The sequence below is a fragment of the Panthera onca genome, chromosome D1 (genome assembly GCF_046562875.1).
Source record: "Panthera onca isolate mPanOnc1 chromosome D1, mPanOnc1 haplotype 2, whole genome shotgun sequence".
NCBI classification, from domain to species: Eukaryota; Metazoa; Chordata; class Mammalia; order Carnivora; family Felidae; genus Panthera; species Panthera onca.
In genome coordinates, this window is record NC_138348.1 from 75,641,931 (window position 1) to 75,668,015 (window position 26,085).

Consider the following 26,085-nt stretch of genomic DNA (forward strand, 5'->3'; position numbering starts at 1 on the left):
TCTGTGGAGTTTTAATTGAGAGCCTAGCAGATCTCTGTCCCCTCACCCCTTAAGGATGGTTCATCTCTTCCCTTTGGAAGATTTGAGCTCCATGAACCCTCAAAATGTGACAAATATTTTTCATAGAACACTTCTCTTTAAGCAGGACTTAGCCTCATATATGTATCTGAGTCTGCAGAAGACTTCACTTTTTTTTTATACTTAGATCTTTAATCCAATTGGAATTTTTATTTATGGTGTGAGATAGGGGAATGTAACTGGATTATTTTCCATATGTGACAGATTGTTGGCCTTGATCCTCCGTTTATCCATATCCCCTTTCCATGTAACTCTGCAGTTTCTGCAACTGAAAAGGCTGAGTGTCCCCTCTCCTATCCTTGACTTTTAGGCTTGGCCATGGGCCATGTGATTGTTAGACATGTAATGCAGGCAAAACCTCTCTCTTGTACCTTGGCCATCACCGTAAGAACACACCCTGAGCGGCCTGCTAGTCCAAGAAGAATGAACGAAAGACACATGGTACAGAGTCATCTGAACGACCCGGAGACCTATATCTTGAAGTAGAACCCACCAGCCGAGCCCAGCCTCAATTCTGATTCTCAGGTGTGTAAGCTAACCCAGATGAGATAGCAGTTGCCAGGGCCAAAAGGCAGAAGTATGAGCACCTTAAAAAGATAAAATGAAAAGTATGGTTAAAACCAAGCACAGTGATGGGCACAAAATTTAAAATAGAGTATTAAAACCTTTTGCAAACTTATGCATAGAGTACAGTGGTTCTCAAACATGAGTGTGCAAAAGAATCACTTGAGCTTGCCAAAAATAGGTTCCTCTCTTGAAAATTCACATTCCCAACACACTCTCGCATATTGTTTCCTTAGAGACTGACACCAGGGAAATCGTATTTTCCTAAACACCTTAGGAAATAATTAAAAAACTTAAATGTATCTTGGTCAGTACAAAACTTGAAAAGCCTCATGATTGACGTGGGGTCGCGAATGGTCAGGGAAGAATTCTTGAGACGTTTTTGGTGCAAAAAAGGTGCTTTTCTTATAAAACGGGGCCAGGACCCCACGGGCAGAAAGAGCTGCACTTCGGCTTTGTGAAGCTGGTGCTTCTGTATGTACTTAGTGCTCAAGGGGGGACATGCAGGGAGTATTAGATCCTAAATGTCTTCTCGAAAGATTTCTCTGGTGCGTATCACGCAGCTCGATACTAACTATCCGTGAGATGTAGAGGCAGTCATGAGACCCTTTAAGAATGCAGCAGTCAGCATTTATTTGATCTTTATCAAAACTATGCACACTATAGGTCAGCCTTCTGGGCTAAAGGTGAACACTTTTCTGCTCATATCCTTCATCGATGATAAATGGTATACACAATTCCTTAAATAGGAGTTTTGCGATATCTGTCCTCCTCTGTGGAATTAATACTTATGACATAGTCTCGGGCACGCAGACTGTTAAGTTTTACCACTGCTTCTTAACCCTTTAAGTATTGCTTATCTCCATTACTCAGGCATAAAGTAAAAATTAAGCTCATACTACATGCCAGTGTCTATTATTAAGCTTGCTGGAAATAGTCCCTCTCCAGGAGTTTACCACTAATGGGAAAACAGATAATAAACTAATTATGCGGTATATTTTTAAGTAGTGATAAGCACAATGTATTGTTTTCCTCAAATTACGTCTTCGGTTTTATCACTCTTCAGACATGTTTCTTGAGGTGTAAGCCCTCAAATCTCACATTCTCAGAAGGACGCTCATTGCTAAGACCCAGGGACCCATTCATTTCCTTTTCCCGACTTCTTTCCGGCCTTCTCCAGCTTTCCACCTTCCATCGCTTCAAGCAAGTAACTTTCTTTTTTTTTTTTTTTTAACGTTTATTTATTTTTGAGACAGAGAGAGACAGAGCATGAACAGGGGAGGGTCAGAGAGAGGGAGACACAGAATCTGAAGCAGGCTCCAGGCTCTGAGCTGTCAGCACAGAGCCCGACGCGGGGCTCGAACTCACAGACCGCGAGATCATGACCTAAGCCGAAGTCGGCCGCTTAACCGACTGAGCCACCCAGGCGCCCCAAGCAAGTAACTTTCAAAACGCAGACCAGACCGCCCGCGCCCTCGGCACTAAGATCCCTCCCCACCGCCCTCTGCCGGCCACGCCTCCTTACAGACGGGGAAGTTTTTCCCGGCGCCGCACTGGGATTCACCGGAAGCGCTCCCCCCGGAAGCGTGGAGAGCCAGCGCCTGCCAGTCGGGTTCCGGGAGACTCCGAGCGGGGGCGGGGAGCTGCAGTGCATTCTGGGAAAGCCGCCAAGCCCTCGGCTTTGTTTCCCGCCCCAGCGCGGCGTTTGGTTTCCGGAGGTCCGCAGAAGCACTGCGGTTCCCGGCTTGCGGGCTTTCCTCGGAGGCGCCTCTCCTTCCCACCTCGGGTTTTGGCTCGCGCGGCAGTCCTCCCGACGCCGCCAGCATGTCTGGGGTGCGCGCTGTGCGGATCAGCATCGAGTCGGCCTGCGAGAAGCAGGTCCAGGAGGTGGGCCTGGATGGCACTGAAACGTACCTGCAGCCGCTGTCCATGTCGCAGAACCTGGCGCGCCTGGCCCAGCGGATCGACTTCAGCCAGGGTTCGGGCTCCGAGGAGGAGGAGGCGGCGGGGGCCGAGGGGGACGCGCAGGACTGGGCTGGCGCCGGGTCCAGCGCAGACCAGGACGACGAGGAAGGTAAGGCCCGTGTGTGCTACTCCAGTCCGCGGGCCGGTCTGGGGACCCCGGTACCCGCCCAGGTAATGCCACCCTGCGTCTCCCGTGCTAGACGAGATGCGGTGCGTGGGCGAACTTTGAAAGTAACTTCAGTGCGGAAGAGTGATCGTGCTCACTGTGGTCTTTTCACAGCCTGACGATTTAGGGCGCTGCCTGCCTCCTAATACTCCTTATCCTTCTGCACGTTTTCTTGAATTGGAGCATTTGAGGCACTGTCACTGATGAAGCGTTTAAGTCTGTTATGGGGCATACTTGGTGAAGAAGCCTGCGGTTCATATCGCGGCTCTGCCACGTCTAGTCGAGTTACTTTGCTTCCCTTTGCAATGTGGATGATGCTAATTACACCTACTGAAAAGAGAGAGAGGTCTGTATTGACTGGAATATAAGATAAAGTCTAAGAGGTAGGCTGGGACCAAATCGTGTACAGCCAGTAGGCCAAGATAAGCATGTGACTTTTATTAGAAAGCCAGCTGAAAGCTTTTGAAGGATTTTAAGTAGACTGATGATTCTGTTTTAAAAAAGATGATTTGGGGGCACCTGGGTAGCTGTTAAGCGTCCAACTTGGGCTCAGGTCACGTTCTCACAGCTCCCTGAGTTCCAGCCCTGCGTGGATCTCTGTGCTGACAACTCAAAGCCTGGAGCCTGCTTGGGATTCTGTGTCTCCCTCTCTCTCTGCCCTCCCCTGCTCGTGCTCTGTCTCCCTCTCTCTCTCTCTCAAAAACAAATGAACATTTTTTAAAAATTAAGAAAAAAAAAAAAGATTATTCTGGATCCTATGTAGCGAATGGGTTACAGGGAAAATGAAACCGGAAGGAGGGAGACTGGTTAGGAGAGAACTATAGAAAAAGTGTGAATGGGTTTTGGATTTTCATTATTGTCAGGGATAAAAAGTAGTCACAATGATTTAGGTATGTGCAACAGACCCTGTGTAAATGGGAATTTAAAGATGGCATTTCAAAACAGTGGTGTTAGGATAACTGGGGGTCCATTTGGGATTAAAAAGCAAATACTGCCTCCTACTTCACACTCAGATTAGTTCCACAAGGATTGAAATACAAATGAAGAGAATAAAGTAAAAATTGGAAGGAAACTATAATCATAAAACTTTGGGAGTAGAAGATACCTTCCTAATCAAGATAGGAAATACAGAAAATATAAACCCAAAGAGACAGATTAATTACATAAAAATTTAAAATAATGAGAAAGGTGCTATGAACAAAGTGAGAAAATAAATGTCTGGGAAAAGTATTTGCAACATACAGGACACATAGTAGTCAATATCCCTGCTATTCAAAGATTCCCTTCCAACTGGGGGGGAGACAAGGCACTGGAAAAACAGCCCAAAGGCATAAACAGCTCACAGGAAAAGACTTCAGATCTCACAATTAGGGAGAGGCAAATTAAAACACTATTCTGGTGCATTAGCAACATAGTATCCAGTGTTGGAAATGTGAATTGGTAAAGCCTTTTTGGAAGGTTTAGCAGTTCAGTATGTCAAAAATGTTAAATGTGTATCTCCTTTGACCTACTAAATCATGGCTAGGAATTGAACCTACAGAAAAAGTTGTCCATGTACACAGATGTGTGTTCAGCATGTTTACCATTACTGACATTATGGAAAGCAACGTACATGTCCGTTAAATAGGAATGGTTAAACTTACTGTACAGCTATGCTCCAGAATGTCAAATAGCATTAAAAGAATGAAACAGATCTATGTACTGACATGGAAGTAGCCGTAGGACATATTAAGTGAGGAAAAAAAACCAAGTAATAGAAACATGGAAGTAAATGTATATAAATGCATCGAAAAACAGTTGGATGGATACACCTCAACTGTTAATATTGATTACTTCTCAGGATGGGAAAGAACTAGGGATGGGGAACAAAGGAAGACTTTTACTTTTTTACTCTATAACTCTATTTGAACTCTATATAATGAGCATGTATTTGGTGGAATTTAATGAAGTGAGGTTGGAAGGCATGTTAACAGTTTTTAATATCGGAATGCTGCCCTTATAGATCATTTAAAAAAACTTTTTTAAGGTTTATTTTGAGGGAGAGAGAGAGAGCCCGCATGTGCGTGGCAGTGCGGGGAGAAGGGCCGAGGGAGAGAATCCCAAGCAGGCTCCTCCCTGTCAGCAGAGAGCCCAAAGTGGGGTTGAACTCAGGAATGTTACCCAAGCCTACCTGAGCCAAATCTTGGCCTGAAGCAAAATCAAGAGTCAAGTCATTTGTCTGACTGAGCCACCCAGGTGCCCCTGTAGGTCACTTTTATGTTTGTACTTTAATGTATTTTGGAAATTCTCTCGTTATTCAACTTTTGTTTTTGTTTTTTTAATGTTTCTTTTTGAGAGAGAGACACAGAGTGTGGGTAGGGGAGGGGCAGAGAGAGGGAGACACAGAATCTGAAGCAGGCTCCAGGCTCTGAGCTGTCAGCACAGAGCCTGACACGGGGCTCAAATCTACGAACCATGAGATCATGACCTGAGCCGAGATTGGACATTTAACCGACTGAGCCACCCAGGCACCCTTCCAGTTACTCAAGTTTTAAAAGCTGGAAGAAAAGGGTTATTTAAAAGTCTTGCATATATTGAAAAAAAATACTGAAATGCTTACCTGTAATGTTGGAATGTTAGATTTAAGCTGTGGAAATTAGATATGTTTGTTTTGCCATTGTAGGAATGCTAACTTAAATATTAACGCAAAGATTTAAGAAAGGGTACGTGGAATGGGATAAAACAGGAAGCGATTTGAAATGAAAGTCATTGTTCTTTTAGTACTTACAACATCTCAGTGAGATTTCTGCCTTCTAGTCAGTGTAACTCATACCTTGTGTGTTTCTTTTTTTCTTTCTCTTTTTAGGGCTGGTAAAATTTCAACCTTCTCTTTGGCCCTGGGACTCCGTGAGGAACAATTTGAGAAGTGCCTTGACAGAGATGTGTGTTCTCTATGATGTCCTTAGTATTGTTAGAGATAAAAAATTTATGACTCTTGATCCCGTCTCTCAGGATGCACTTCCTCCAAAACAGGTATTCGTGGGCTTTAACTGAATAATGATACCATTTTATTGAGTTCCAGGACCACTTTTCAGGCTGTGTGCCTTCTGTGCTCTTTGCCTTTCATGCAAAATTAAGTCCAGATGAAGCTGTGAAGACTGGTTCAAAACAAAGGTGTGAAACCGCAGCTCCTTTATTTGTCATTTTATTAATGGTCCTGCGACCCTTAGAGGAGTTAAGTTTCATTAATAATATAACACTTGAAAGTTTCCCAGGTCTTAACAAATTCTTACAGCCTGGATCATTGGTCTGCAGTGTATTACACAAAAATGTGATAGTGAAATGGCTGTGGAGTCAGACAGACCTGGGTTCAAATCCCTCCTCTGCCGTCATTAGCCCTGGGTCCTTCAGCAAGTGAGTTTTTTCAGAGTCTCACTTTTCCCCTCAACCTGTTTCTAGGGCCTGGTTTAAAAAGGCCAAACTGTGAAAGCTAGGTGAGATTGTTGCAGTTTGAGGAAGAGCGTGTTTAATTTTTGAGCATGAGAGGATGAAAGGGAGGCAACAGAAGGATGCACGTGAATGGAAAGTCTGAAATTAAGGAGGCCATCTGGGAGGTTCTCAAGGAAAAGGAGCATTAGGTCCACGACCAGGTTAATGGCGAGAAGAAGAAGTAATGGTTGTTCTTGCCCATTTGTACGTAAAGTGCTTTGAATGTAATTACTCATGTGGTAATAGTTTCGGAATCTAGAAATGCCATGCTGGAGCACTTCTTAGAGATCTTCAGCCTGGTTCCTTCGTTGTACAGAGAGAACACCGAGGCCCAGAGGGATGCGTGACACATTCCGAGGCAGCACAGCCCGTGGTTAGAGAGCCAAGACCACAACTCTGGCTCCTTATTCCTAGCCCACGGCCTTTACCTATGCTCTTCCCAGAGAGGGGTCTCCAGGAATTTCTTGATCTCTCCAAGAATTTAGAATTCACTTCCCTGATACGGTCCAAAGATTATTGTGACCAGCACTATTCTTTAAACCTGTGGATGGGAATTTTCCCCGTTCTTGGTTACGCTGTAGTGCGAAAGAATTCCTGGCTCTTTCTCTTGCACAGCTGACCTGCCATTCTGCTGTTGCTACGTAGAGTTAAGGAACATAACTATTAAGAAAATTAAAAATGTATTACATTTTAAAAATTGACAAGTGATTATTGTGACATTTTATGAAACTTGGTGATTTTGATTCATGCAGCCAGAAGACTTTTCTTTTGTTAAATTTGGCTCATTTGGAAGTGTATCCGGTTACTAGAGTACACAAATCGGTGGTGATTAATGGGTATTTAGGTATGTACATATAATACATAGATTATGCTATCTCATCAGTTTTCCAGAAATCAGCCTTCAGTGAAGTGCATTAATTTTAATGCTGTGTGGCTTCAGTCTATTCCAAAGGCACATTGGTAGCTTGCCATCATGTAATTTTACAGCTGTACTCATTGGGGTCATTCATTTATTCCAGAAATCAAGTAGTAGGTGCTGAGCATTGTTCTAGCATCTATGGACATAGTGGGTCTTGCCATCGTGGGTGACTTTGAAGCAGGGATTACAGAGAAGGGTATACACGGGGCCGGGGGTGGGCATTTGTACGACACGAGAGGGGAACCCCATCTAGACTGGGCAGAGTTCACATGAGTTCTGATTTGTAGTCCAGTGTGGTGTTTGTGGTTTAACATAAGTTTATTTGAGTTGACGGGAGAAATCGTTAAGGTTGTTATTTTTCAAAAAACAGTGCTTTTCTTTAATTTCTTAGTTTTCTCCTGAGTAGGTATTTTATTATTGAGAAATGTTGAAATCATGTACAAATACAGAACTGTATGGTTGGATTGTTTTTGCTAGAACCCTCAGACACTGCAGTTGATATCTAAAAAGAAGTCGCTGGCTGGAGCGGCACAGATCCTACTGAAGGGGGCAGAAAGATTGACCAAATCAGTCACTGAAAACCAAGAAAATAAGCTGCAAAGAGACTTCAACTCTGAGCTTTTGAGATTACGGCAACACTGGAAACTCAGAAAAGTTGGAGATAAAATTCTTGGAGATCTGAGCTACAGAAGCGCAGGTATAGATCATTGTTAGAAACGGTCCTTTTAAGCTGTAGCTTGTCACAAAACTATACAGGGTTGACTGTGATGTTTATGTGTATGGCTAGAATGTATGGCTTCTCAGTTGCAGGTTACATTTTGAAATTTTAATTTCTGTACACAGAAGCCTGATAAGCTAAAATTACTCATATAGCCTTATAAGTGAATATATATATATATAGAGAGGGAGGGATTCAGTTTGAAAATCTTTAGATGCATTTAACAGAAAGCTTATGTGCTAACACACCCTGAAGCATAATTGACATTTTAGTCAGAGATGAAGGAGCTAGGACTGGACTCGATCGGGGGCTCCTTTGTAACCCTTGAAAATTAAGCAAAAGGGGCACCTGAGTGGCTCAGTCGGTTAAGCATCTGACTCTTGACTTTGGCTCACGTCATCATGTCATGGTTTGGGAGTTCGAGCTCCACGTCAGACTCTGTGCTGACGGTGCAGAGCCTGCTTGGGATTCTCTCTCTCTCTCTCTCTCTCTCTCTCTCTCTCTGCCCTTCCCCCATGCTTGCACATGTTCTCTCTCTTTCTCAAAAAATAAATAAAAATAAGCTTAAAAAGTTAAAAAAAACTGAGCATAAAAGGAAAAAGAAATGTTTCCATTCCACCTTAATTCTTTTTTTCTCCATTAAGTCATCTAAGCTGTTGCCACATCCTGGGTTAAGGGAGAGAGTGGTGAAAACACTTTGCCTTTTGCCCCATTCTACCAAGGTTGCAGGAATATATTTTGTTGGCATATACCAAAATTTGATGATCTTGAATTCACATCTGTTTGTACAAACTTTTTATTGTTGACCTATTATATTGTTGAGGTAATCATGCTGCTGTCTTGTAAGCCACTAAGGTGTATTCAGAGTAGCGGCACAGTAAAGGTTTACAAGACTCCCAGCTCAGTGGAGTAAAAAAGCTTTGAGTGCCAAGGGATAAAGCAAGGAGCCCTGGCTGTGATCACCGTGATAACAGGAGAGAGATAGTTTAAAAAGACTCATTTGCCAGAGGGAGCCATCGTTGTCCTACCATTAAAAGCAGGCAAGGTGAGGTGGTTTAAGTCAGTACCGGAGAACCTAAGTGTCTCAGCATTTGATGTAAACTGGGGAATTCTGAAGGTAAAATCCTATTTCAAGATGACCAAGACTTTTTTCTGTTTTTTTTACATATTTTTAAAAATTAATTACTTAATTATTTCATTTACATCCAAGTTAGCATATGGCGCAATAATGATTTCAGGAGTAGATTCCAGTGAGTCATTCCCTATGTGTAATACCCAGTGCTCATTCCAACAGGCGTCTTCTTTAATTTCTCTTACCCATTTAAAATGCCCATCCCCCAACCCATAACTCTCCAGCAAACCTCATTTTATTCTCTGTATTTAAGGGTCTCTTATGTTTTGTCCCTCTCCTTGTTTTTATATTGTTTTTGCTTCCCTTTCCTTACGTTCATCTGTTTTGTATCCTAAAAAGTCATATGAAGTCAAGATATTTGTCTTTCTCTGACTGGCTAATTTCACTTAGCATAATATTCTCTAGTTCTGTCCACGTAACTGCAAATGGCAAGATTTCATTCTTTTTGATTGCTGAGTAATACTCCATTGTAGATGTGTATAAATATATATATATATATTTATACACATCTGACGGTGCAGATATATATATATGTATATACATATGTATATATACATATGTATATATATATATGTATATATATACATATGTATATATATATGTATATATATGTGTGTATATATACATATGTATATACATATATTTTTTTTTATACACACCACATCTTCCTTATCCATTCATCCATCGATGGACATTTGGGCTCTTTCCATACTTGGGCTATTGTTGATGGTGCTGCTATAAACATTGGGGTGCATGTGCTCCTTTAAAACAGCACACCTGTGAAATATTATATACTTAAGGTATGTTAAATTTGTGCGTTAACTTGTTTCTATTTTCTTGTTTTTAATACCCCATTAGGATCTCTCTTTCCCCATCACGGTACATTCGAAGTAATAAAGAATACAGATATTGATCTGGATAAGAAGATACCTGAAGATTACTGTCCCCTCGATGTACAAATTCCTAGTGATTTAGAGGGGTCTGCATATATCAAGGTATTTGCCGAAGTTTTGTTTTTTTTTTTTTTTTTTTTTTGAATGTTTATTCTTGAGAGAGGGAGACCACACAAGCAGGGCAGGGGCAGAGAGAGAGGGAGACAGAGAATCCCTACGCTGTCATCACAGAGCCCGATGTGGGACTCAGACCCACAAACTGTGAGGTCATGCCCTGAGACGAAGTCAGACATGAGCCGAAGTCAGACACTCAACTGACTGAACCACCCAGGTGCCCCTTGTTAAAGTATGTTTTAGTAATTTCTTCACCCAGAAGTTAATTTGCTAACATTTTTTCATGTTTTTATTGTCCCATAGGTTTCAATTCAAAAACAGGCTCCAGACATAGGTGACCTTGGCACAGTCAACCTCTTCAAACGACCTTTGCCCAAATCCAAACCAGGTGTAGTTATGTTCTGTCCTCTAACTTCTGGTCCTGTCTTACATTCCCAAATAAACTGGTGATAAATGTAGAGAGGAAAAGTTGGTACTCTGGAGTAAGGACAATTGGAAATTTATTATTTATAATCCGTTAATTAACCGTTGGTGAATAGCTGTGCAATCTTTTTTTTTAAGATCAAACTTCTTTACCAGTTTTCTACGTAAATGAAAGGAAAATTTTTGAGTTTTGGGAAAGATATGCTGTAATACAGTGTTTTCTGAACTTTTGTTGTATGCATTCAAGTCCCCACTTAAGCGAATTAATGCATAATCCGGTCAGATAATTGATATATACATATGTGCCCTGTCTTTCAGGTTCCCCACATTGGCAGACGAAATTAGAAGCAGCACAGAACGTTCTCTTGTGTAAAGAAATTTTTGCGCAGCTCTCTCGGGAAGCTGTTCAAATTAAGTCACAGATCCCTCACATTGTGGTGAAAAACCAGATTATCTCTCAGCCCTTTCCAAGTAAGAGCAGCCAACCCTTTTGAGTTTATAAATAGGACTTTGTGGTTTGGGGAACAGGGCAGAGGGGCTAGTTACGTATTTGGCTGCGTTGAGGGAACAGTAAGGGCAAAGCGGTAGCGTGCTGTCCATAATGGTGGCTCATAAAGCGCGCAAGACACAGCACGTCTCCAATTCTAGTCTGTGTCCTAAGTCGTGTCACTCCTGGATTTTAAACCACATACGCGAAAAACGTGTACTAGCAAGGCTGTTACTCAGCAACAGTTGCTTTGAGGTGTCTGCTGACACCGTTCGTGGACTCTTTCCCAGTGATCCTGTCCTACTGGCTAAATAAGATGTCAGTCAGACAGTGGTTGTTAAATACCTGTAATATTCCTAAATTTGTGGAAATTGGGATTTTAATTATATTATTATTCAAGAGCAGTTGGAATTGCCCTGGAGATCAATTTGTTGTTAAGCCATGTCACTGATTTTTGTTTGTTTGTTTGTTTTTAAAATTGTGAGATGTAGCTTCTTGAGTCTTGTCAAAGGAATGGGTTTTACAAGTGAAAAATTCCATCCATGCTTTCATGACAGCAAGGAAGAGTATTTGTCTTTTTTCTAATCAGCACGACCAGATACCCACTTGGTGGGGTTTTTTGTTGTTGTTTTTCCAAGGTTTTTTGTGTTTTTTTTTTTTAATATTAATTTTTGAGAAGAGAGAGTGAGCATGGAGTAGGGGAGGGGCAGAGAGAGAGGGAAACAGAATCAGAGGATTGGAAGCAAGCTCTGTGCTGACTGCAGAGAGTCTGATGTGGGGCTGGAAGTCATGAACCGTGAGATCATGACCTGAGCCGAAGTTGGACGCTTAACTGACTGAGTCCCCCAGGCGCCCCAACTAAGTGTTTTTTGTTTTTTCAAAAATGGTGTTGTGTTTTTTGTTTTTAATTTAAAGGCAAGAAGAAACTAATTAACATACAGTTTCTGTTGAACTCTCTTTATCCACAGCTCAAAGTCAACAGCCACATTGTAGGTCAATAGAACTTGAATTATTAAAATACGTGATGGTTTATTATATTCCTGAATAGTCATTTTGGTGTGAAAATGGTAATCGTGAAGCCTGATCTCCAAGTTTAGAATGCTCTTTTGAGAAAGGGCTGTGATTATACTTTATGAAGACAGTTGTGCTTTTCTATATCTTCGGTTATTTGTATCTGTCCTACTTCTTTTTATAAATAGGCTTGCAGTTACTGATTTCTTTGTGCCATTCCTCAAATGATAAGAAATCCCAAAAATGTGCTACTGAGAAGCAAAGTCCGGAGGACCATCTTTATGTCTTAGAGCATAATTTGCATCTACTAATTAGAGAGGTAATGGAATAAATGTCTCTTCTTGCGTTTTGGTAAGCATACCCAGTGCGGTGAATGTGCACAGGCTCCTCTCTGCTGAGTCCTCGTTATTCCCCTAGTGATGGCTTTCACCGTCTGTGATGTGAAGGATCCTTGCTCTGTGTTGGGGGAATACGCCGATAATCAGAATTCTCAGTCTGTGTTCACAAGCTTAGCTTCTAGTGGTAGAAATAAACCTCAAGCTTGATATGGACGCACCAGGAAAGTGTGCAGAGTGCAGGGTGCAGAGGGAAAAGTGATTCTGATTGAGTGATGGGGAAAGTGTCATGCCAGAGCCTGTGAACAGGATAGGTGTTTCAGGACATACTCTGCTTACAGGTTAACTAGAACTGTGTTTGCAGAGTGCTGGCTCACAGTTTAGGCTAATTTCAAAAGAATCCCCTGAGAAACTCAATAGAAATATGTATTCCAGCCTCCCCTGCCTTAAATATGTAAGTATTAGTTGCTTTAAAGAAACAAAAAAGGTTTTTAAATTTGCAATTGTTTACGGTGACAGATGTTAACTAAGATTATTTTGAATCATTTTACAGCATATACTAACATCAGGTCATGATGTTGTCTGCCTTAAACTAACACGTTCTATGTCAGTTATGCTTCGGTATGAAATTAATTGAAAATGGCTATTCTTGTTACAGTTTCATAAACAGACCTTGAGTTCCATCACGATGCCTCATCCAGCAAGCGCACCTTTTGGTCACAAGAGAATGAGACTTTCGGGTCCCCAGGCTTTTGATAAAAACGAGATTAATTCATTACAATCCAGTGAAGGGCTTCTGGAAAAAATAATTAAACAAGCAAAGCATATCTTTCTGAGGAGCAGGTAAAGATGAACAAAGTAATGGTTTTTCTTCAAAGCTTCAGTCATTTTTCCTTTATTACTTACTTCCTATGCATTATTTTTGGCATGCTGTAACCTTCTGTGCCAGGAAGGGGGCTGTGGGATAAGAGTTGACACTGATGATCTTGTCAAGTGTGGGGAAGACTTAGCTTCAGGGCCCATGTAACTTACAAGATGGCTTCTGACGCTGGCTGCAGTTTCAGAAGGCACCTGACCAGGAGTATGCCCTGAACCCCACACCTTCTTCAGTGACCCATCCAGGAGATACTTGTTCCTGAACTGATTCTAATCTTTTTTTTTTTTTTTTTTTTTTTTTTGAAGCTTTCCCTATTTTTTTTTGGCTGTCTCACGTTTTAGGACTTGGGAAGGTGCTTTCCCATATGTTGACTTCTCTAGCTTTTGTTCTCTGGCATCAGGTGGTATTAGTTATTTTCAGTGATGAGAAGTTTCCAACTTAGAGAAGTTGTACAACTTGCTCCAAGTGAGACTTCTAAAGAGTAGCAAAATCAGGGTTCATGCCCAGCTCTGTGGAGCTCTGGGGCTCATTTTCTTGCTTCCATACACACGACAGGAAAACCTTGGTCTGTGAGCGTTTCGTTCTGGAAACATGCTTGTCATCCAAAGCACTCTTCTTCTATCAAAGCGAATTTCAGGAACCATTGGCTCAGTTGTGATCATGTCACACTGGGTGTCACATACTGTTCGAATTGTAAGACACGCTCGTTTATCAAGTTAATATTTGTTAGAAGCGTTTGCTTCTCTTGGGGAACACTAGCAGAACAAGTTACTTGCAATCCAAAGTTTTATGTTTACAAAAGAACTTGTACTTAAATGTGCCTTCTTCAAATGCTAAAGGTTTGCACGCCTGAGTGGCTCAGTTTATTTTGAGAGAGACAGAGACAGTGCAAGTGGGGGAGGGGCAGAGAGAGAGGGAGGCAGAGAATCCCAGGCAGGCCCCGTGTGCCAGTGCAGAGCCTGATGCGGGTCTCAAACTCACAAACAGCAAGATCATGACCTGAGCCAAAACCAAGAGTTGGATGGTTAACCAACTGAGGCACCTAAGTGCCCCAAGCATCTGACTCTTGATTTCAGCTTAGGTCATGATCTGGAAGCAGGGTCATGAGATTGAGTCCTACATGGGATTTCTCTCCTCTCTCCCCCTCTCTCTCTTTCTCAATCTCTCAAAACAAATAAACTTTAAAAAAGAAAAAAAGAAACATGTTGAAGGTGCTCTTGTATTTTAGTATTGTTCCTTGGTGAAGAGAGCTGTTTTTTACTTCATTTAGAATGGTGCCTTGATAATATTCCAGACTCTCAGGTGTGGGCACACTGTGCTGTGGATGAGTGTTTATTTTTGATTTTTATTTTTTTCATGCTAATACAAGGCATGGTTTTCTTTTTAAATTTTTTTTAAATGTTTTATTTATTTTTGAAAGAGACTGCGTGAGTCGGGGAGGAGCAGAGAGCGAGACACAGAATCCGAAGCAGGCTCCAGGCTCTGAGTTGTCAGCACAGAACTTGTACCCGAGAATTGTGAGATTATGACCCGAGCCAAAGTTGGATGTTTAACCGGCAAAGCTGCCCAGGCTCTTCTGCAAGTCATGGTTTTAATGGCACATACATGTGTAGTCTTTAAATGGAAACCTAAGCCTGAAGCTTGTAGTAAAATGAATTAGGAAGACATGTTCTGAGAAGACAGCATGGTGCAGTAAAAGGAATAAGAAATTTGGGGTAAAAAAATGTGCTTAAACGAGGGCTCAGGAGGCGCTTGGGTGGCTCAGTTGTTTGAGTATTCGACTTCGGCTCAGGTCATGATCTCACGGTTCCTGGGTTCGAACCCTGTGTGGGGCTCTGTGCGGTTTGTGGGTTAGAGCCCCACATTGGGCTCTGTGCTGACAGCTCAGAGCCTGGAGCCTCCTTCAGATTCTGTGTCCCCTTCTCTCTGCCCCTCCCCTGCTCGTGTTCTCTCTCTCAAAAATAAGTAAACATTAAAACAACAACAAAAACAGGGCTCAGTTACTTGCTAACTAACTTTGGGGCGTTTTTAGTTTAAGTTTATTTATTTATTTTTAGAGACAGCATGTGCATGAGTGGGGGTTTGGGGGCAGAGAGAATGGGAGGGAGAGAATCCCAAGCAGGTTCCGCTCTGTTAGTGCAGAGCCAGACGTGGAGCTCAGTCCATGAACAACCGCTAGTTCATGACCTGAGCCAAAATCAAGAGTCAGACACTTAACTGACTGAGCCACCCAGGCGCTCCACTAACTTTGGTTTTCATATCTATGGCCCTCCACCTATTTCTCTGCCAGTTAGGGATATAGGAGTCTGGTCTTCGGGTCAAATGAAATAATATATGCAGAAGTTCCTTATAAACAATAAAATAGGGTAGGTTACTGTTGTCACTTTCATTTGTACATTTCAGTTATAAAAACCTTTAACCTAAAGTCAGGGGAATGAAGGTAGCTATTTTTGGAATCCTCATACATTTTCAGAGTATTGTTATAGTGTTGGAGGCAGCAAAGCTTTAAAAATATTCTTGCGTTCCCCAGTTATAAAATAATTTTGCAACGTATCAACCCCATCTGTATAAATACCATACACAAGCAAGACCTGTTATTAACATGCTCATGTATTTTGATACATATGTGTGCTAGGGTATGTGTATCTTTTTTTTTAAATCTGGAATTGGGGCGCCTGGGTGGCGCCCTTGAGTCAGACACTGCCTTGAGTGTCTGACTCTTGATTTTGGCTCAGGTCATGTCCTGGGGATAGTGGGATCCACCTCTGTGCTGCTTAAGATTCTCTCTCTCTCTCTCTCTCTCTCTCTCTCTCTCTCTCTCTCTTCCCCCTCGTGCTCTCTCTCAAATTTAAAAAAAAAAAAAAAAAAAAGGAAAATCTGGAATCACAAAATTTTATATCCTGCTTTCACTTAATATTATAAATGTTTTTATCTTTCATTAAATGCTTTTCAGAGATATTTTAATAGCTATGCAATACCCCATTATGTAAACACTCCATGATTTCTTTTACCAATTCTCAGTCACTACTTTTTATTTCCAGTTTATTGAGGCATAATGCTAAGATCAGTGCTCACATACATATCTGTCTGCTGTAGGAATTTTTGGAAGAAATTCTGTCAAGGAAACGAATCCCAGAAAAGGAAGAGAAAGTTTAAGAGGTTGAAAGAAACCAGTACTGGAGCAGAAGCAGTAAAAGAGCAAACCCCAAACCCATTTATGTAAATGGCCTCTTGTCCTCAATGGCAGTTTGCATTTCTTCCCAATCAAGTACTGGAATCAGATAACTAGAAACCGGAGACCTCCATTAGTCTCATTAAGTGTCATGAATTATGCTTTGGTTCTGGGTAGTAGCTGTTTGATTAGTATGTTAGACTACCGGTTATATACCTCAGCTTACGGCTGTGTCACCTTAGGCAAATTACTAAGTGTGGCTAGACTGAAAAATAGAGATAATCATAGTGTCTACTTGACAGGGTTGTTAGTGAGATGAAACGATATAGTTCATGAAAGCACTTACTATGATCTGTGGTACATAATGAGGAGTTAAATCGTATTTCTCGTGTACATATTTATCTATCTTGGAGTGTAAGGTTTTCATTGTGCAGAAAGGCTCCCTGGCTTCTCAGGAAAATGATTGTAGTTCCGTGATAGTAAATGGGCCTCCACTGTGGGTGTGCCATTTGTTACCAGGGACCAAATATTAACATCCATGAATGATTTCTATTCTCTTCAGACCTGAGGCATATACCATAAAAGTACCCTTCTTCCTGTGTTCTGATGAGCTTTCCTGAGAGAAAACAAATTGGAGTTCAAAGGAAATAAACCTTTTTTTAAGAAAGGTCTTTCCTTTTCAAATGTAGTATTTTTAAAAAGTAGTCCTCCCGTTTTCAAATAGCCATAACATTAATAAAGTGATTTATAATCTTACTGTTTAAAATGGTAGCTTTTTAAAATTTTCACCTTCTTTTCTTTAAAAGAGCTGCTGCAACCATTGACAGCTTGGCAAGTCGCATCGAGGACCCTCAGATACAGGCTCACTGGTCGAATATTAATGATGTTTATGAATCTAGTGTGAAGGTTTTAATCACATCACAAGGTTATGAACAGATATGCAAGTAAGTGTCAAAAATAAGTTGTTCGTTTCAAACGTTAAGTTGCTTTTTACATATTGATGTTTGTTGAATGATTATATTGAGATTTGGGGTTTTATTTGCTGCGGTGCCATAACATTCCAGTAAATTCTATCAACTATAGAGGTTTTGTGCAAATGAGAAGTAAGAATGTCTGAAATAGTCTCCGTAAGGTAAATGTCACATATTTGAGTTGCGGCAAAAAATGAGCCTCATCATTGAGCGGCCACACCTTACACTCTGGTCCGCTTCAGTTCTTGCTCGAGGCGGTGGCGAGTCTGGGGTATTTGAAGTGAGTAGGGCCGTTTGCATTAGAGCCTATACTCTCCATATTGTGCCTAAAACAGCCTAAGTTTTGTAGCTCTCCTGGCGGGGGAGATTAGAGGATTAAACCTGTGTCTAATCCAGTTCATGATTATGCCCTTAAAATGGGGCTGAGAGCTGTGTCTGTAAAGGGGGTGAAATGACTTTTGTCCCGACCATTCACAGAGAAGCACTCTCCTTCACTTACATTCACAAATCACGGGCTAAGATACACGGGACAAATTGGTGGTTGCCAGAGGTTGGGAGGCGGGGTGGGCAAAAGGTACAAACTTCCATTTGTAAAAGTTCTGGGATCTAATGTACACCATGGTGACTATAGTTAAGAATACTGTGTTGTATATTTGAAAGTAGCTAAGAGTAGATCTTGAAAGGTCTTATCACAGGAACAAAAATGGGCAGCTTATGAGGTGATGGGTGTTAACGTACTACGATGATCATTTCATAAAATATATACACTTACTACATCATCATGTTCTACATACACCTTAAACCAATCAATGATGTGTGTCAATTATATTTCAATAAATCTGGGGAGAATAAACCAAGTTAATAAAATTAAGCTAGTAGCCACGGAAGGCATTTTGGCCTCCGTTTGAGCCTCTTTTGAAATTTAACAACTGGGGTTCCTGGGTGGTTCTAGTCAGTTAAACGACTAACTCTTGATTTCAGTCCAACTCATGATTCCAGGGTTATGGGATCGAGCCCCATGTCAGGCTCTGCACTGGGTGTGGAGGCTGCTGGGTTCTCTCTCTCTCTCTCTCTCTCTCTCCCCCCCTCTCTCCCCCCCTCCCCCTCTCTCTGCCCCTCTCCTGCTTGCACTCTCTCTCTCTCTCAAATAAAATATTAAAAACTAAAATTAACAACTGACAGGATATAGTTAAGTCCCCTTCCCCAGGTCAGTCTGAGAGAGCCATTAGCAAACATTTATCAGTGTCGGTGAGTACCTTTTCTTTTTCAAGTTTTAGTTGCTTTATTTCAGGCAGACCTAACTAGCCACTGTGCTCTCTCTGTTGAGCAAAACACAGTGAAAACAAAATCACCACCCTCAGGAGTAGGAGAGTATAATACCCTTAAAGTGTTGTTTGTTCGTTCGTTTGTTTATTTATTTATTTATTTATTTATTTACTTATTTATTTATTTAATGTTTGTTTATTTTTGCGACAAAGAGCGTGAGCAGGGGAGGGACAGAGAGAGAGGGAGACACAGAATCCAAAACAGGCTCCAGGCTCTGAGCTGTCAGCACAGAGCCCATTGCGGGGCTCGAACCCACGAACTGTGAGATCATGACCTGAGCTGAAGTTGGGCGCTTAACCGACTAAGCCACCCAGGCGCCTCTTAAATTGTTATTTTTAAAAAAAATTGTTTTTAATGTTTTATTTATTTTTGACAGAGAGAGAGAGAGAGACAGAGACAGAGCATGAACGGGGGAGGGTCAGAGAGAGAGGGAGACACAGAATCCGAAGCAGGCTCCAGGCTCTGAGCCATCACCACAGAGCCCAATGCGGGGCTCAAACTCACAGACCGCGAGATCATGACCTGAGCCGAAGGACGCTCAACTGACTGAGCCACCCAAGCGCCCCAATTGTTATTTTTTTAATATAGAGACTTTAATTCACTGTTTTTCAAAAATGAAAAATCGCTAGGGAGCATGATGTAAAAGATCGGATATAGAAGATAAAGGAATACACAATGGAAATCAGTCTTGCAACTTCCAGGAAAAGATGGTGGGGTGAAGGTGGATCATGGTTTTCTTCCCCTATACTATAGAGAAATAAGGAAATAATTGAGGTGATTTGGAGTGTGGTGGGAGAGTAGCCGTTGAATAAGGTAAAACAAGTTTGGCATGCATTTTAACTGTTACGGCTAGGTGATGGGGCCATTGGCTTTCATTGTATTTCATTGCATTACTTTCGTATATATTACTATATATGCAAAATCTACTGTGTACTTTTGCTTAAAATTTTCCACTGTAAAACATTACGAGAAAGAGTACAAAGGAGTGGAAAAGAAAAAAAATTGTCAGCATCGAGTTATTTACGTTTACAAGACCAAACAAATGTGAGATTATGGTTTCAGGGCCCGGGGTAAAAGTTCTAAACTTCTGAGAAGAAGGGTTGTTGATGATGTATCCTTGACAGCATCAGGAGGGAAAGGAAGTAGTAGAATGCCCTTTTCCTCATCTTTTATAGCTGGGGTCAACTTAGGTTATTTAAAGTTGAAAGTAATTCTCTTAGGACTTCCCAGAAGCATCTAAAAAGTTTCTACACATCCTTCTAGGAAAGTCTGTGCATTTACAAGCATATATATCCTACTTTTTCCCTACAATATTGTGTGCTTTTAAAATATTGAGACGTAATTCACATAAAAAATTTACTATTTTAGAGTGTACAGTTCAGTGGATTTTAGTATATTATTTACGTTGTATATCATCACTAATTCTAGAACATTTTCCATTACCTCAAAAAGAAACCCTATACCTATCAGCAGTCATTCCCAATTTGCATGTTTTTTTAAATATTATATTGGTGAATTGCATTAGGTTATATTGGTGAATAAGCATTCCTTACCACTACGTACAGATTTACTTCATTCTTTTTACAGCTTCATTGTGTTCATTGTATGTACCATGACTTTTAATCAGCCTTCTGTTGATGAACATTTTATTGTATTTTTAAATATTTATTCATTTTTGAGAGAGCGCAGGTGGGGAAAGGGCAGAGAGAGGGGGATAGAGGATCCTCAGTGAGCTCTGCACTGACAGCAGTGAGCCTGGTGTGGAACTCAAACTCAGAGCCACAAGATCATGACTTGAGCCGAAGTCTGACGCTCAACTGACTGAGCCACCCACGTGCCCCCTGATGAACATTTTAGTTGGATGCCAGCCAGGTAACTTGTACACGTGCAAGTACATCCGTAGGCAAGTATATCCGTAGGATAAAGCCCTACAGGTGTAATTGCTGGGTCAGAAGACAAGGACGTTTAAATTTTGTGTTAATGTTACCAAATTGCTTTTCAAAGCGGTTGCCACAACTATGCTTCTACCAATAGTAATCATAATTTTTTTTAAGTTTATTTATTTTGAGAGAGAGAGACCATGCACAAGTGGAGGAGGAGGAGAGAGAATCCCAAGCAGGCCCTGCACTGACAGCATGGATCCCGACACAGGGCTCAAACTCACAAACTGTGAGTCGAGCCAAAATCCATAATCAGACACTTAACTGACTGAGCCACTCAGGCGGGTGCCCCAGTACTCAGGCTTTTTACCATTTGGTTAAGTTTGTAAGTTTTTCCTTTTAAGCCTTCTGAATTTTGTGTTTTTCTTTGAAAGAAATATGTAAACTTTTAATACGTCAAAATTACAATTTTACATAGATAATTGACACAATGTTTTATTCCTAAGTGGTCACTGTAAAGTCAAGTCTAAAAAAAGAGGTATTTTCAAATGTGAGGAGATACAATGCTATTTTATCCTTCAGTTCATCTAGATGGTTTGATTTGGAGAATTTCCTATTTCTCGTAGATGTTGTATGCTAGTGCTAAAAATTTGTAAATTGGTTTGGAAGAAGGTCGTTATCTGCATGTTGTTTTGTGAGTTTCTTTATTTGACCTAAGCCAAGTTAATAGAGTATATATTTTGACTTGTTTGCCGATTATTTCAGGAGAGGGTGTGGAGTTAATGAAAGCTTTTCCCTTTCCGTATGAGAATTTGATCTTCGGTTAACTCTTTAGCTATAGTCCCCTAGTAACCTGCTAAGAAAAGATGCCACCTGTGTTACTAGGCAACATTGCTTTTGGCAAAAATGATCCCAAACTGGTAAAGTGGATCTGGACTGGAAGGAATTATAAACACCTGATGGAGGTGCCTTTGGCTTTTCCCAGATGGAGTGACTTCTCAAACTGGGCAGTATCTCCTGGGCGGGGGGGGGGGGCTGTGGAGACCATGTCTATGGAGTTGTCATGAGGACATGTGGCTCTTATACGGAATGAGGGTTCTAAGTCGGGGCAGGTCCCCCACATGCCCAGTGTAGATCTCATCTCAGTGCAGCAAAGGTGTGCAGATTGTCAGAGCAGAGTGGCAGTGGGTGTTGGCCGGCTGGCAAGCTGGGCTTCCTCTCCTGCATCCTTCTGCGCGCGTGGGTGACCTAGGGGCATCTGGTGGCAGTCTGACGGTTACCTTGAACCTAAGACAAGCCCTCTCTCCCATGGGTGTTGGTGTAGGTTATCAAAATTGTTATTTTCGGTTTCTTTGGTGTTAAGGTTTAAGGTCTGTGGCATCGTATGAGGTAATTTTGAACATTTCTGATTTTTAGTATATGTGTCTATAAAGGTCCATTCAGCTGCAGTTGAATATCGGAGTGGAGCAGATCCGAGTTGTACACAGGGATGGAAGAGTGATCACACTGTCTCACCAGGAGCAGGAGCTACAGGACTTCCTCCTGTCACAGGTAAGAGTTATAGACCGCAAGTCTGGGGCCTCTTGCCCTTGTTACTGCTTAAAGAACAAAATGAGTAAGGAAGAGTTAAGGTATATTATAAAAAGAAAGCTATTTTTGTCCGCCATCTTGCTTAATTTCTAGTGCACATTTTACAACTTAATGACTAATTGTGAAACTTTGATAAATTGTCCTAGATATATTTCCAGTTGGTTTGTGGTTAAGATGAAGGAGCAGCTCGGAGACTGTAAACTTCGGATTTCTCACGTTTGCCTGGGTTTACAGCCCCTTTGGGTCCACACAAAAGTGGAGAATTACCCCAGAAAACCAGAGGAGAGATCAGATACAAAACTCTAGTGACCCTCCATGATAATAAGTGGGATGTTTTACTTAAGCCCTCAGATATAGTTCTTCCGTGTTAAGGAGCAGCATGGAAAGTGCTGGGTTCTAGTCCCAGGTACACCACAAATTTGCTTTGTGACGCCAGACAAATTTCTGGACCTTCCTTTCCTCTTCTGTAAAGTTAAGAATAGTATTTCTCTTGTGTTCTTCATGGAGTTATGATCCAGTGAAAAATTGACTTGTGGGAGAAAGGGTAGGTTTAGAGAAGCTAATACGCTTTTCACAATATACACATTTATATTTCACATAAAGCTGAAAAAAACATGCTCTCTCCATCCTAGAAGCAATAATCTTCTATACTGACTTTCTTTGGTGCCAAGTAAATAAAATGCATTTGTGAGATATGACAGTTTTTGGTTGATTACACTTAAACTGACTTTCATGTCACACACACACACGCACGCACACAGAACTATATTGGGAGGCTGTTGGGTAGCTCCGAGAACCAATGGAAAGTCTAGAGAACAAGGCTGGCAGGTGGCGGAGATCAAAGGAAGCTGCCCGGTGAGAAGCACAGCCAGGACAGCGGCTGCTGTCAGTTGCCATCCTGACACTCCCACTGCCTTCATCGCTAGTGGCAGAGTGCACTCTAACTTGCCCCTGTGCACTAGTCAGGATTTTAGTAGAAAATAGGTGGCACTCAGTAATTTTTCTAAGGATTTACAAAAGTGTGGGTGTAGGAGAACCACCGGGGAAAGTGTGGTAACCTGGTGCTAGTACCAACCAGGTAACCAGGCCGGGGGTTGCTGAGTGGTCACCAGTCCTAAGCCAGAGGGATAAGGGGAGGGCTTGTAGGTGCCCTAAAGGGGGAGAGTCATGTGGAACAGGCCACCTTGGAAAAAAACTAGTCGCCTTTCATCACCGGATACAAGCTCACGGGGAAGGGTACCGACCTTGCTTTCCTCTCTCTTTCGCCATCCTCTGGCTCCCATTACCTTGGTTGCTCCCGTTGTCTGAACCCACCCTGAAGCCAAATGATGTAACCATATGGGTCATCCTCTCTGGGTGGAGTAGGGTGGAGAGTGGATTTGCAGGGGTAACTGGAAGATACTCAGCACACCCCGCTGCCTTTGGTACTGCGCCACATTCGGTGATCCAGGTGGGAGTCTTTGGTTGGCCAAGTTTAGATCACGTGTCTGTCTTCAAGCTGCCATCGGGCAGGGAAGGCGAGCATCAGGCTATTTTAACCTCTGTGGTGGAAGGTGGGATCCTCCCCCGGTAATCACAGAGGAGGGTTCCTCACACAGAAGATAGGATTCCTGTCTGTGCTCGGCAGGGGACACCCCAACAAAAAGTTCACAGTCGTGATGTCAAGCTACTGCAAAGTAAATATCCATGGCAATTACACATGAAGTTTCCTTTTTCGTTCACAGATGTCACAGCATCAGGTGCATGCAGTTCAGCAGCTCGCCAAGGTTATGGGCTGGCAAGTGCTAAGCTTCAGTAATCATGTGGGCCTTGGACCCATAGAGAGCATTGGCAATGCCTCTGCCATAACGGTGGCCTCCCCGAGTGGTGACTATGCTATCTCAGGTACTGGCTGCTGCTTGGAATGTGAAGAGGCCTTTGGGAGTTTGGTGTTAACATTTACCTGTAATAGGCATACTTGGGAGTCATTTATCTCTGCAGTGAGTTCATATAGCAGTTATGCTGAGCTTTTATCTGATCATAGCTATTATTCAGAGCAACAAATTATTCTCTTCTAGTGGTCTTAAAAATGTTTTGCTTGGTGACACATTTTCCTAAGAGATCTGAAAACTGCTATTAGCATCGTTACTCCTAAAGTTCAAAACCTTTGATGGATAAATGCTTTTTGAAAATGTACTGCAAATTGGCAAGAGTAATATCAGATCCTAAGGACATGACGGGATGGAACAGAGAGGAGAGGAGTTTTTGGAGTACTTGCGGCTTTAGTGTAGTCTTTTCTTTCCTTCTTTCTTTCTTTCTTTCTTTTTTTTTTTTACTGTTTATTTTTGAGAGGCAGAGAGAGACAGAGCACAAGCAGGGGAGGGGCAGAGAGAGGGAGAAACAGAATCTGAAGCAGGGTCCAGGCTCTGGGCTGTCAGCACAGAGCCTGACGTGGGACTCAAACTCACAAACTGCGAGATCATGACTTGAGCCGAAGTCGGACACTTACCTGACTGAGCCACCCAGGCGCCCCTAATGTGGTCTTTACTAATACCTGTTCTAAATATTTGAAAGAGTGAGCAATTAGAAATTTTTCCCCCAGAACCATGGTCTGAATCTGTAGGCTTGGTCATTTGCTCGATCTTTATTGATAAGAGTTTCAAAATACCCATTTCTTCTTCGCTGAGTAATGAAGCCTCATTAAAACCTGAAGTTCGTAATTCAGAATAATCTTGCCTTCTCCCTCCCAGTCCTGATTCTAAACGTTTGAGTTTCCTTCTATATTAGATGTGTATCAAGTGTTTTAGAAAAAAAATAAATTGGTTTTCTGAAAATATACAGGACATACGACTTTCCTAAGCCAGAATTCATCTTGCCACATTTTTATGATACAAACAGTAATTCGTGAATATTTATACCAGCCTAGTATATATAAATCAGCAAGGTTTGTTTGGTTTTTTGCATATGAAAACGGACCAGTGCTTTTAAACAAGAGCTTTTAAGTGCATATGCAGAAAAGGTTTTTGTATTCGTGGTAGAATGAAGTTGTGGGACGCTTCCTTGTTTTCTAGTTTGGAAATTGACCATACTGATATTTTGGTTTTGCTCCGCAGTTCGCAATGGCCCTGAAAGTGGCAGCAAGATCATGGTTCAGTTTCCCCGGAACCAGTGTAAAGACCTTCCGAAGAGTGATGTTTTACAGGATAGCAAATGGAATCATCTTCGTGGTCCGTTCAGAGAAGTTCAGTGGAATAAGATGGAAGGTCGAAACTTTGTCTATAAAATGGAGCTGCTTATGTCTGCGCTCAGCCCTTGCCTGCTATGATCCTTGTTTCCAGCACGGTCTCTGGATTGTTTTTTGGCAGAGAAGTTTCCAGAAACGGACTTGAGAAGATGAACCATTAAGCACAAGGAAGAGAAATTTTCCAAAGGAGTATTGTTTTAAAAAAATAATTAGCAGATGTTTACCTAGCATTTTGAAACCTTTCACTTTATAAGTGACGAGTGCTTTGAAATGCAGAAGCTTATGTACAGTTATAGGGTATATAGTATAGGGAGATGCAAAACAACTTTTTTTATGCAGTTAACTTGAAATGTTACTAATTTATGGGTTTGAATTAACTTTTTAAAATATTCCTTTGATGTTGACATCAAATAAAGCATATGGTTAAAAATTCCAGATACTTGTTGAACTCTTAACAACCTAAATGAATGGTCTTTTTTTTTTTTTTTAGAAAAGAGCACTGATGATTTTAAAGTTTATTTATTGAGAGAGAAGAGAGCAGAGGAGGGGCAGAGAGAGGAGAGAGAGAATCCCAAGCAGGCTCTGTACTGTCATCGTGGAACCTGTCCCTGGGCTTGAGGTCACAAACTGAGAGATCATAACCTGAGCCAAAACCAAGAGTCAGTCGGTTGCTTAACCGACTGAGCCACCTAGGCACCCCCAAATGAATTATGTCTTTTATCAACTCATCTCATTCTCCTATTCGTTAAAAAGATTGCTTAAGAATATACAAA

At 41.6% G+C, this 26,085-nt stretch overlaps 1 protein-coding gene and 1 non-coding gene across 2 annotated transcripts; both read left to right on the top strand.

Moving 5' to 3' along the window:
- Positions 1–2,261: 2,261 nt before the first annotated feature.
- On the top strand, positions 2,262–25,747 carry MED17 (mediator complex subunit 17). Its single transcript, XM_060605350.3, has 12 exons — positions 2,262–2,716; positions 5,619–5,785; positions 7,638–7,857; positions 9,869–10,005; positions 10,321–10,405; positions 10,759–10,911; positions 12,127–12,257; positions 12,932–13,116; positions 17,129–17,266; positions 21,933–22,050; positions 23,814–23,973; positions 25,182–25,747. The coding sequence occupies exons 1-12, from the start codon at positions 2,467–2,469 to the stop codon at positions 25,391–25,393; spliced, it is 1,956 nt and encodes a 651-aa protein (XP_060461333.1). The 5' UTR covers positions 2,262–2,466; the 3' UTR covers positions 25,394–25,747.
- On the top strand, positions 6,766–6,901 carry LOC132662646 (small nucleolar RNA SNORA46). Its single transcript, XR_009602661.1, has one exon. It is a non-coding gene; the product is annotated as a small nucleolar RNA SNORA46 (small nucleolar RNA).
- Positions 25,748–26,085: the final 338 nt, after the last annotated feature.

Excerpts from the sequence above, each read along its gene's own strand:
- MED17 (XM_060605350.3), top strand. The coding sequence starts at position 2,467 with ATGTCTGGGGTGCGCGCTGTGCGGATCAGCATCGAGTCGGCCTGCGAG. Across the intron at positions 10,006-10,320 it reads AGGGGTCTGCATATATCAAG|GTTTCAATTCAAAAACAGGC; the intron begins GTATTTGCCGAA and ends ATTGTCCCATAG. Across the intron at positions 12,258-12,931 it reads TGCATCTACTAATTAGAGAG|TTTCATAAACAGACCTTGAG; the intron begins GTAATGGAATAA and ends TTCTTGTTACAG.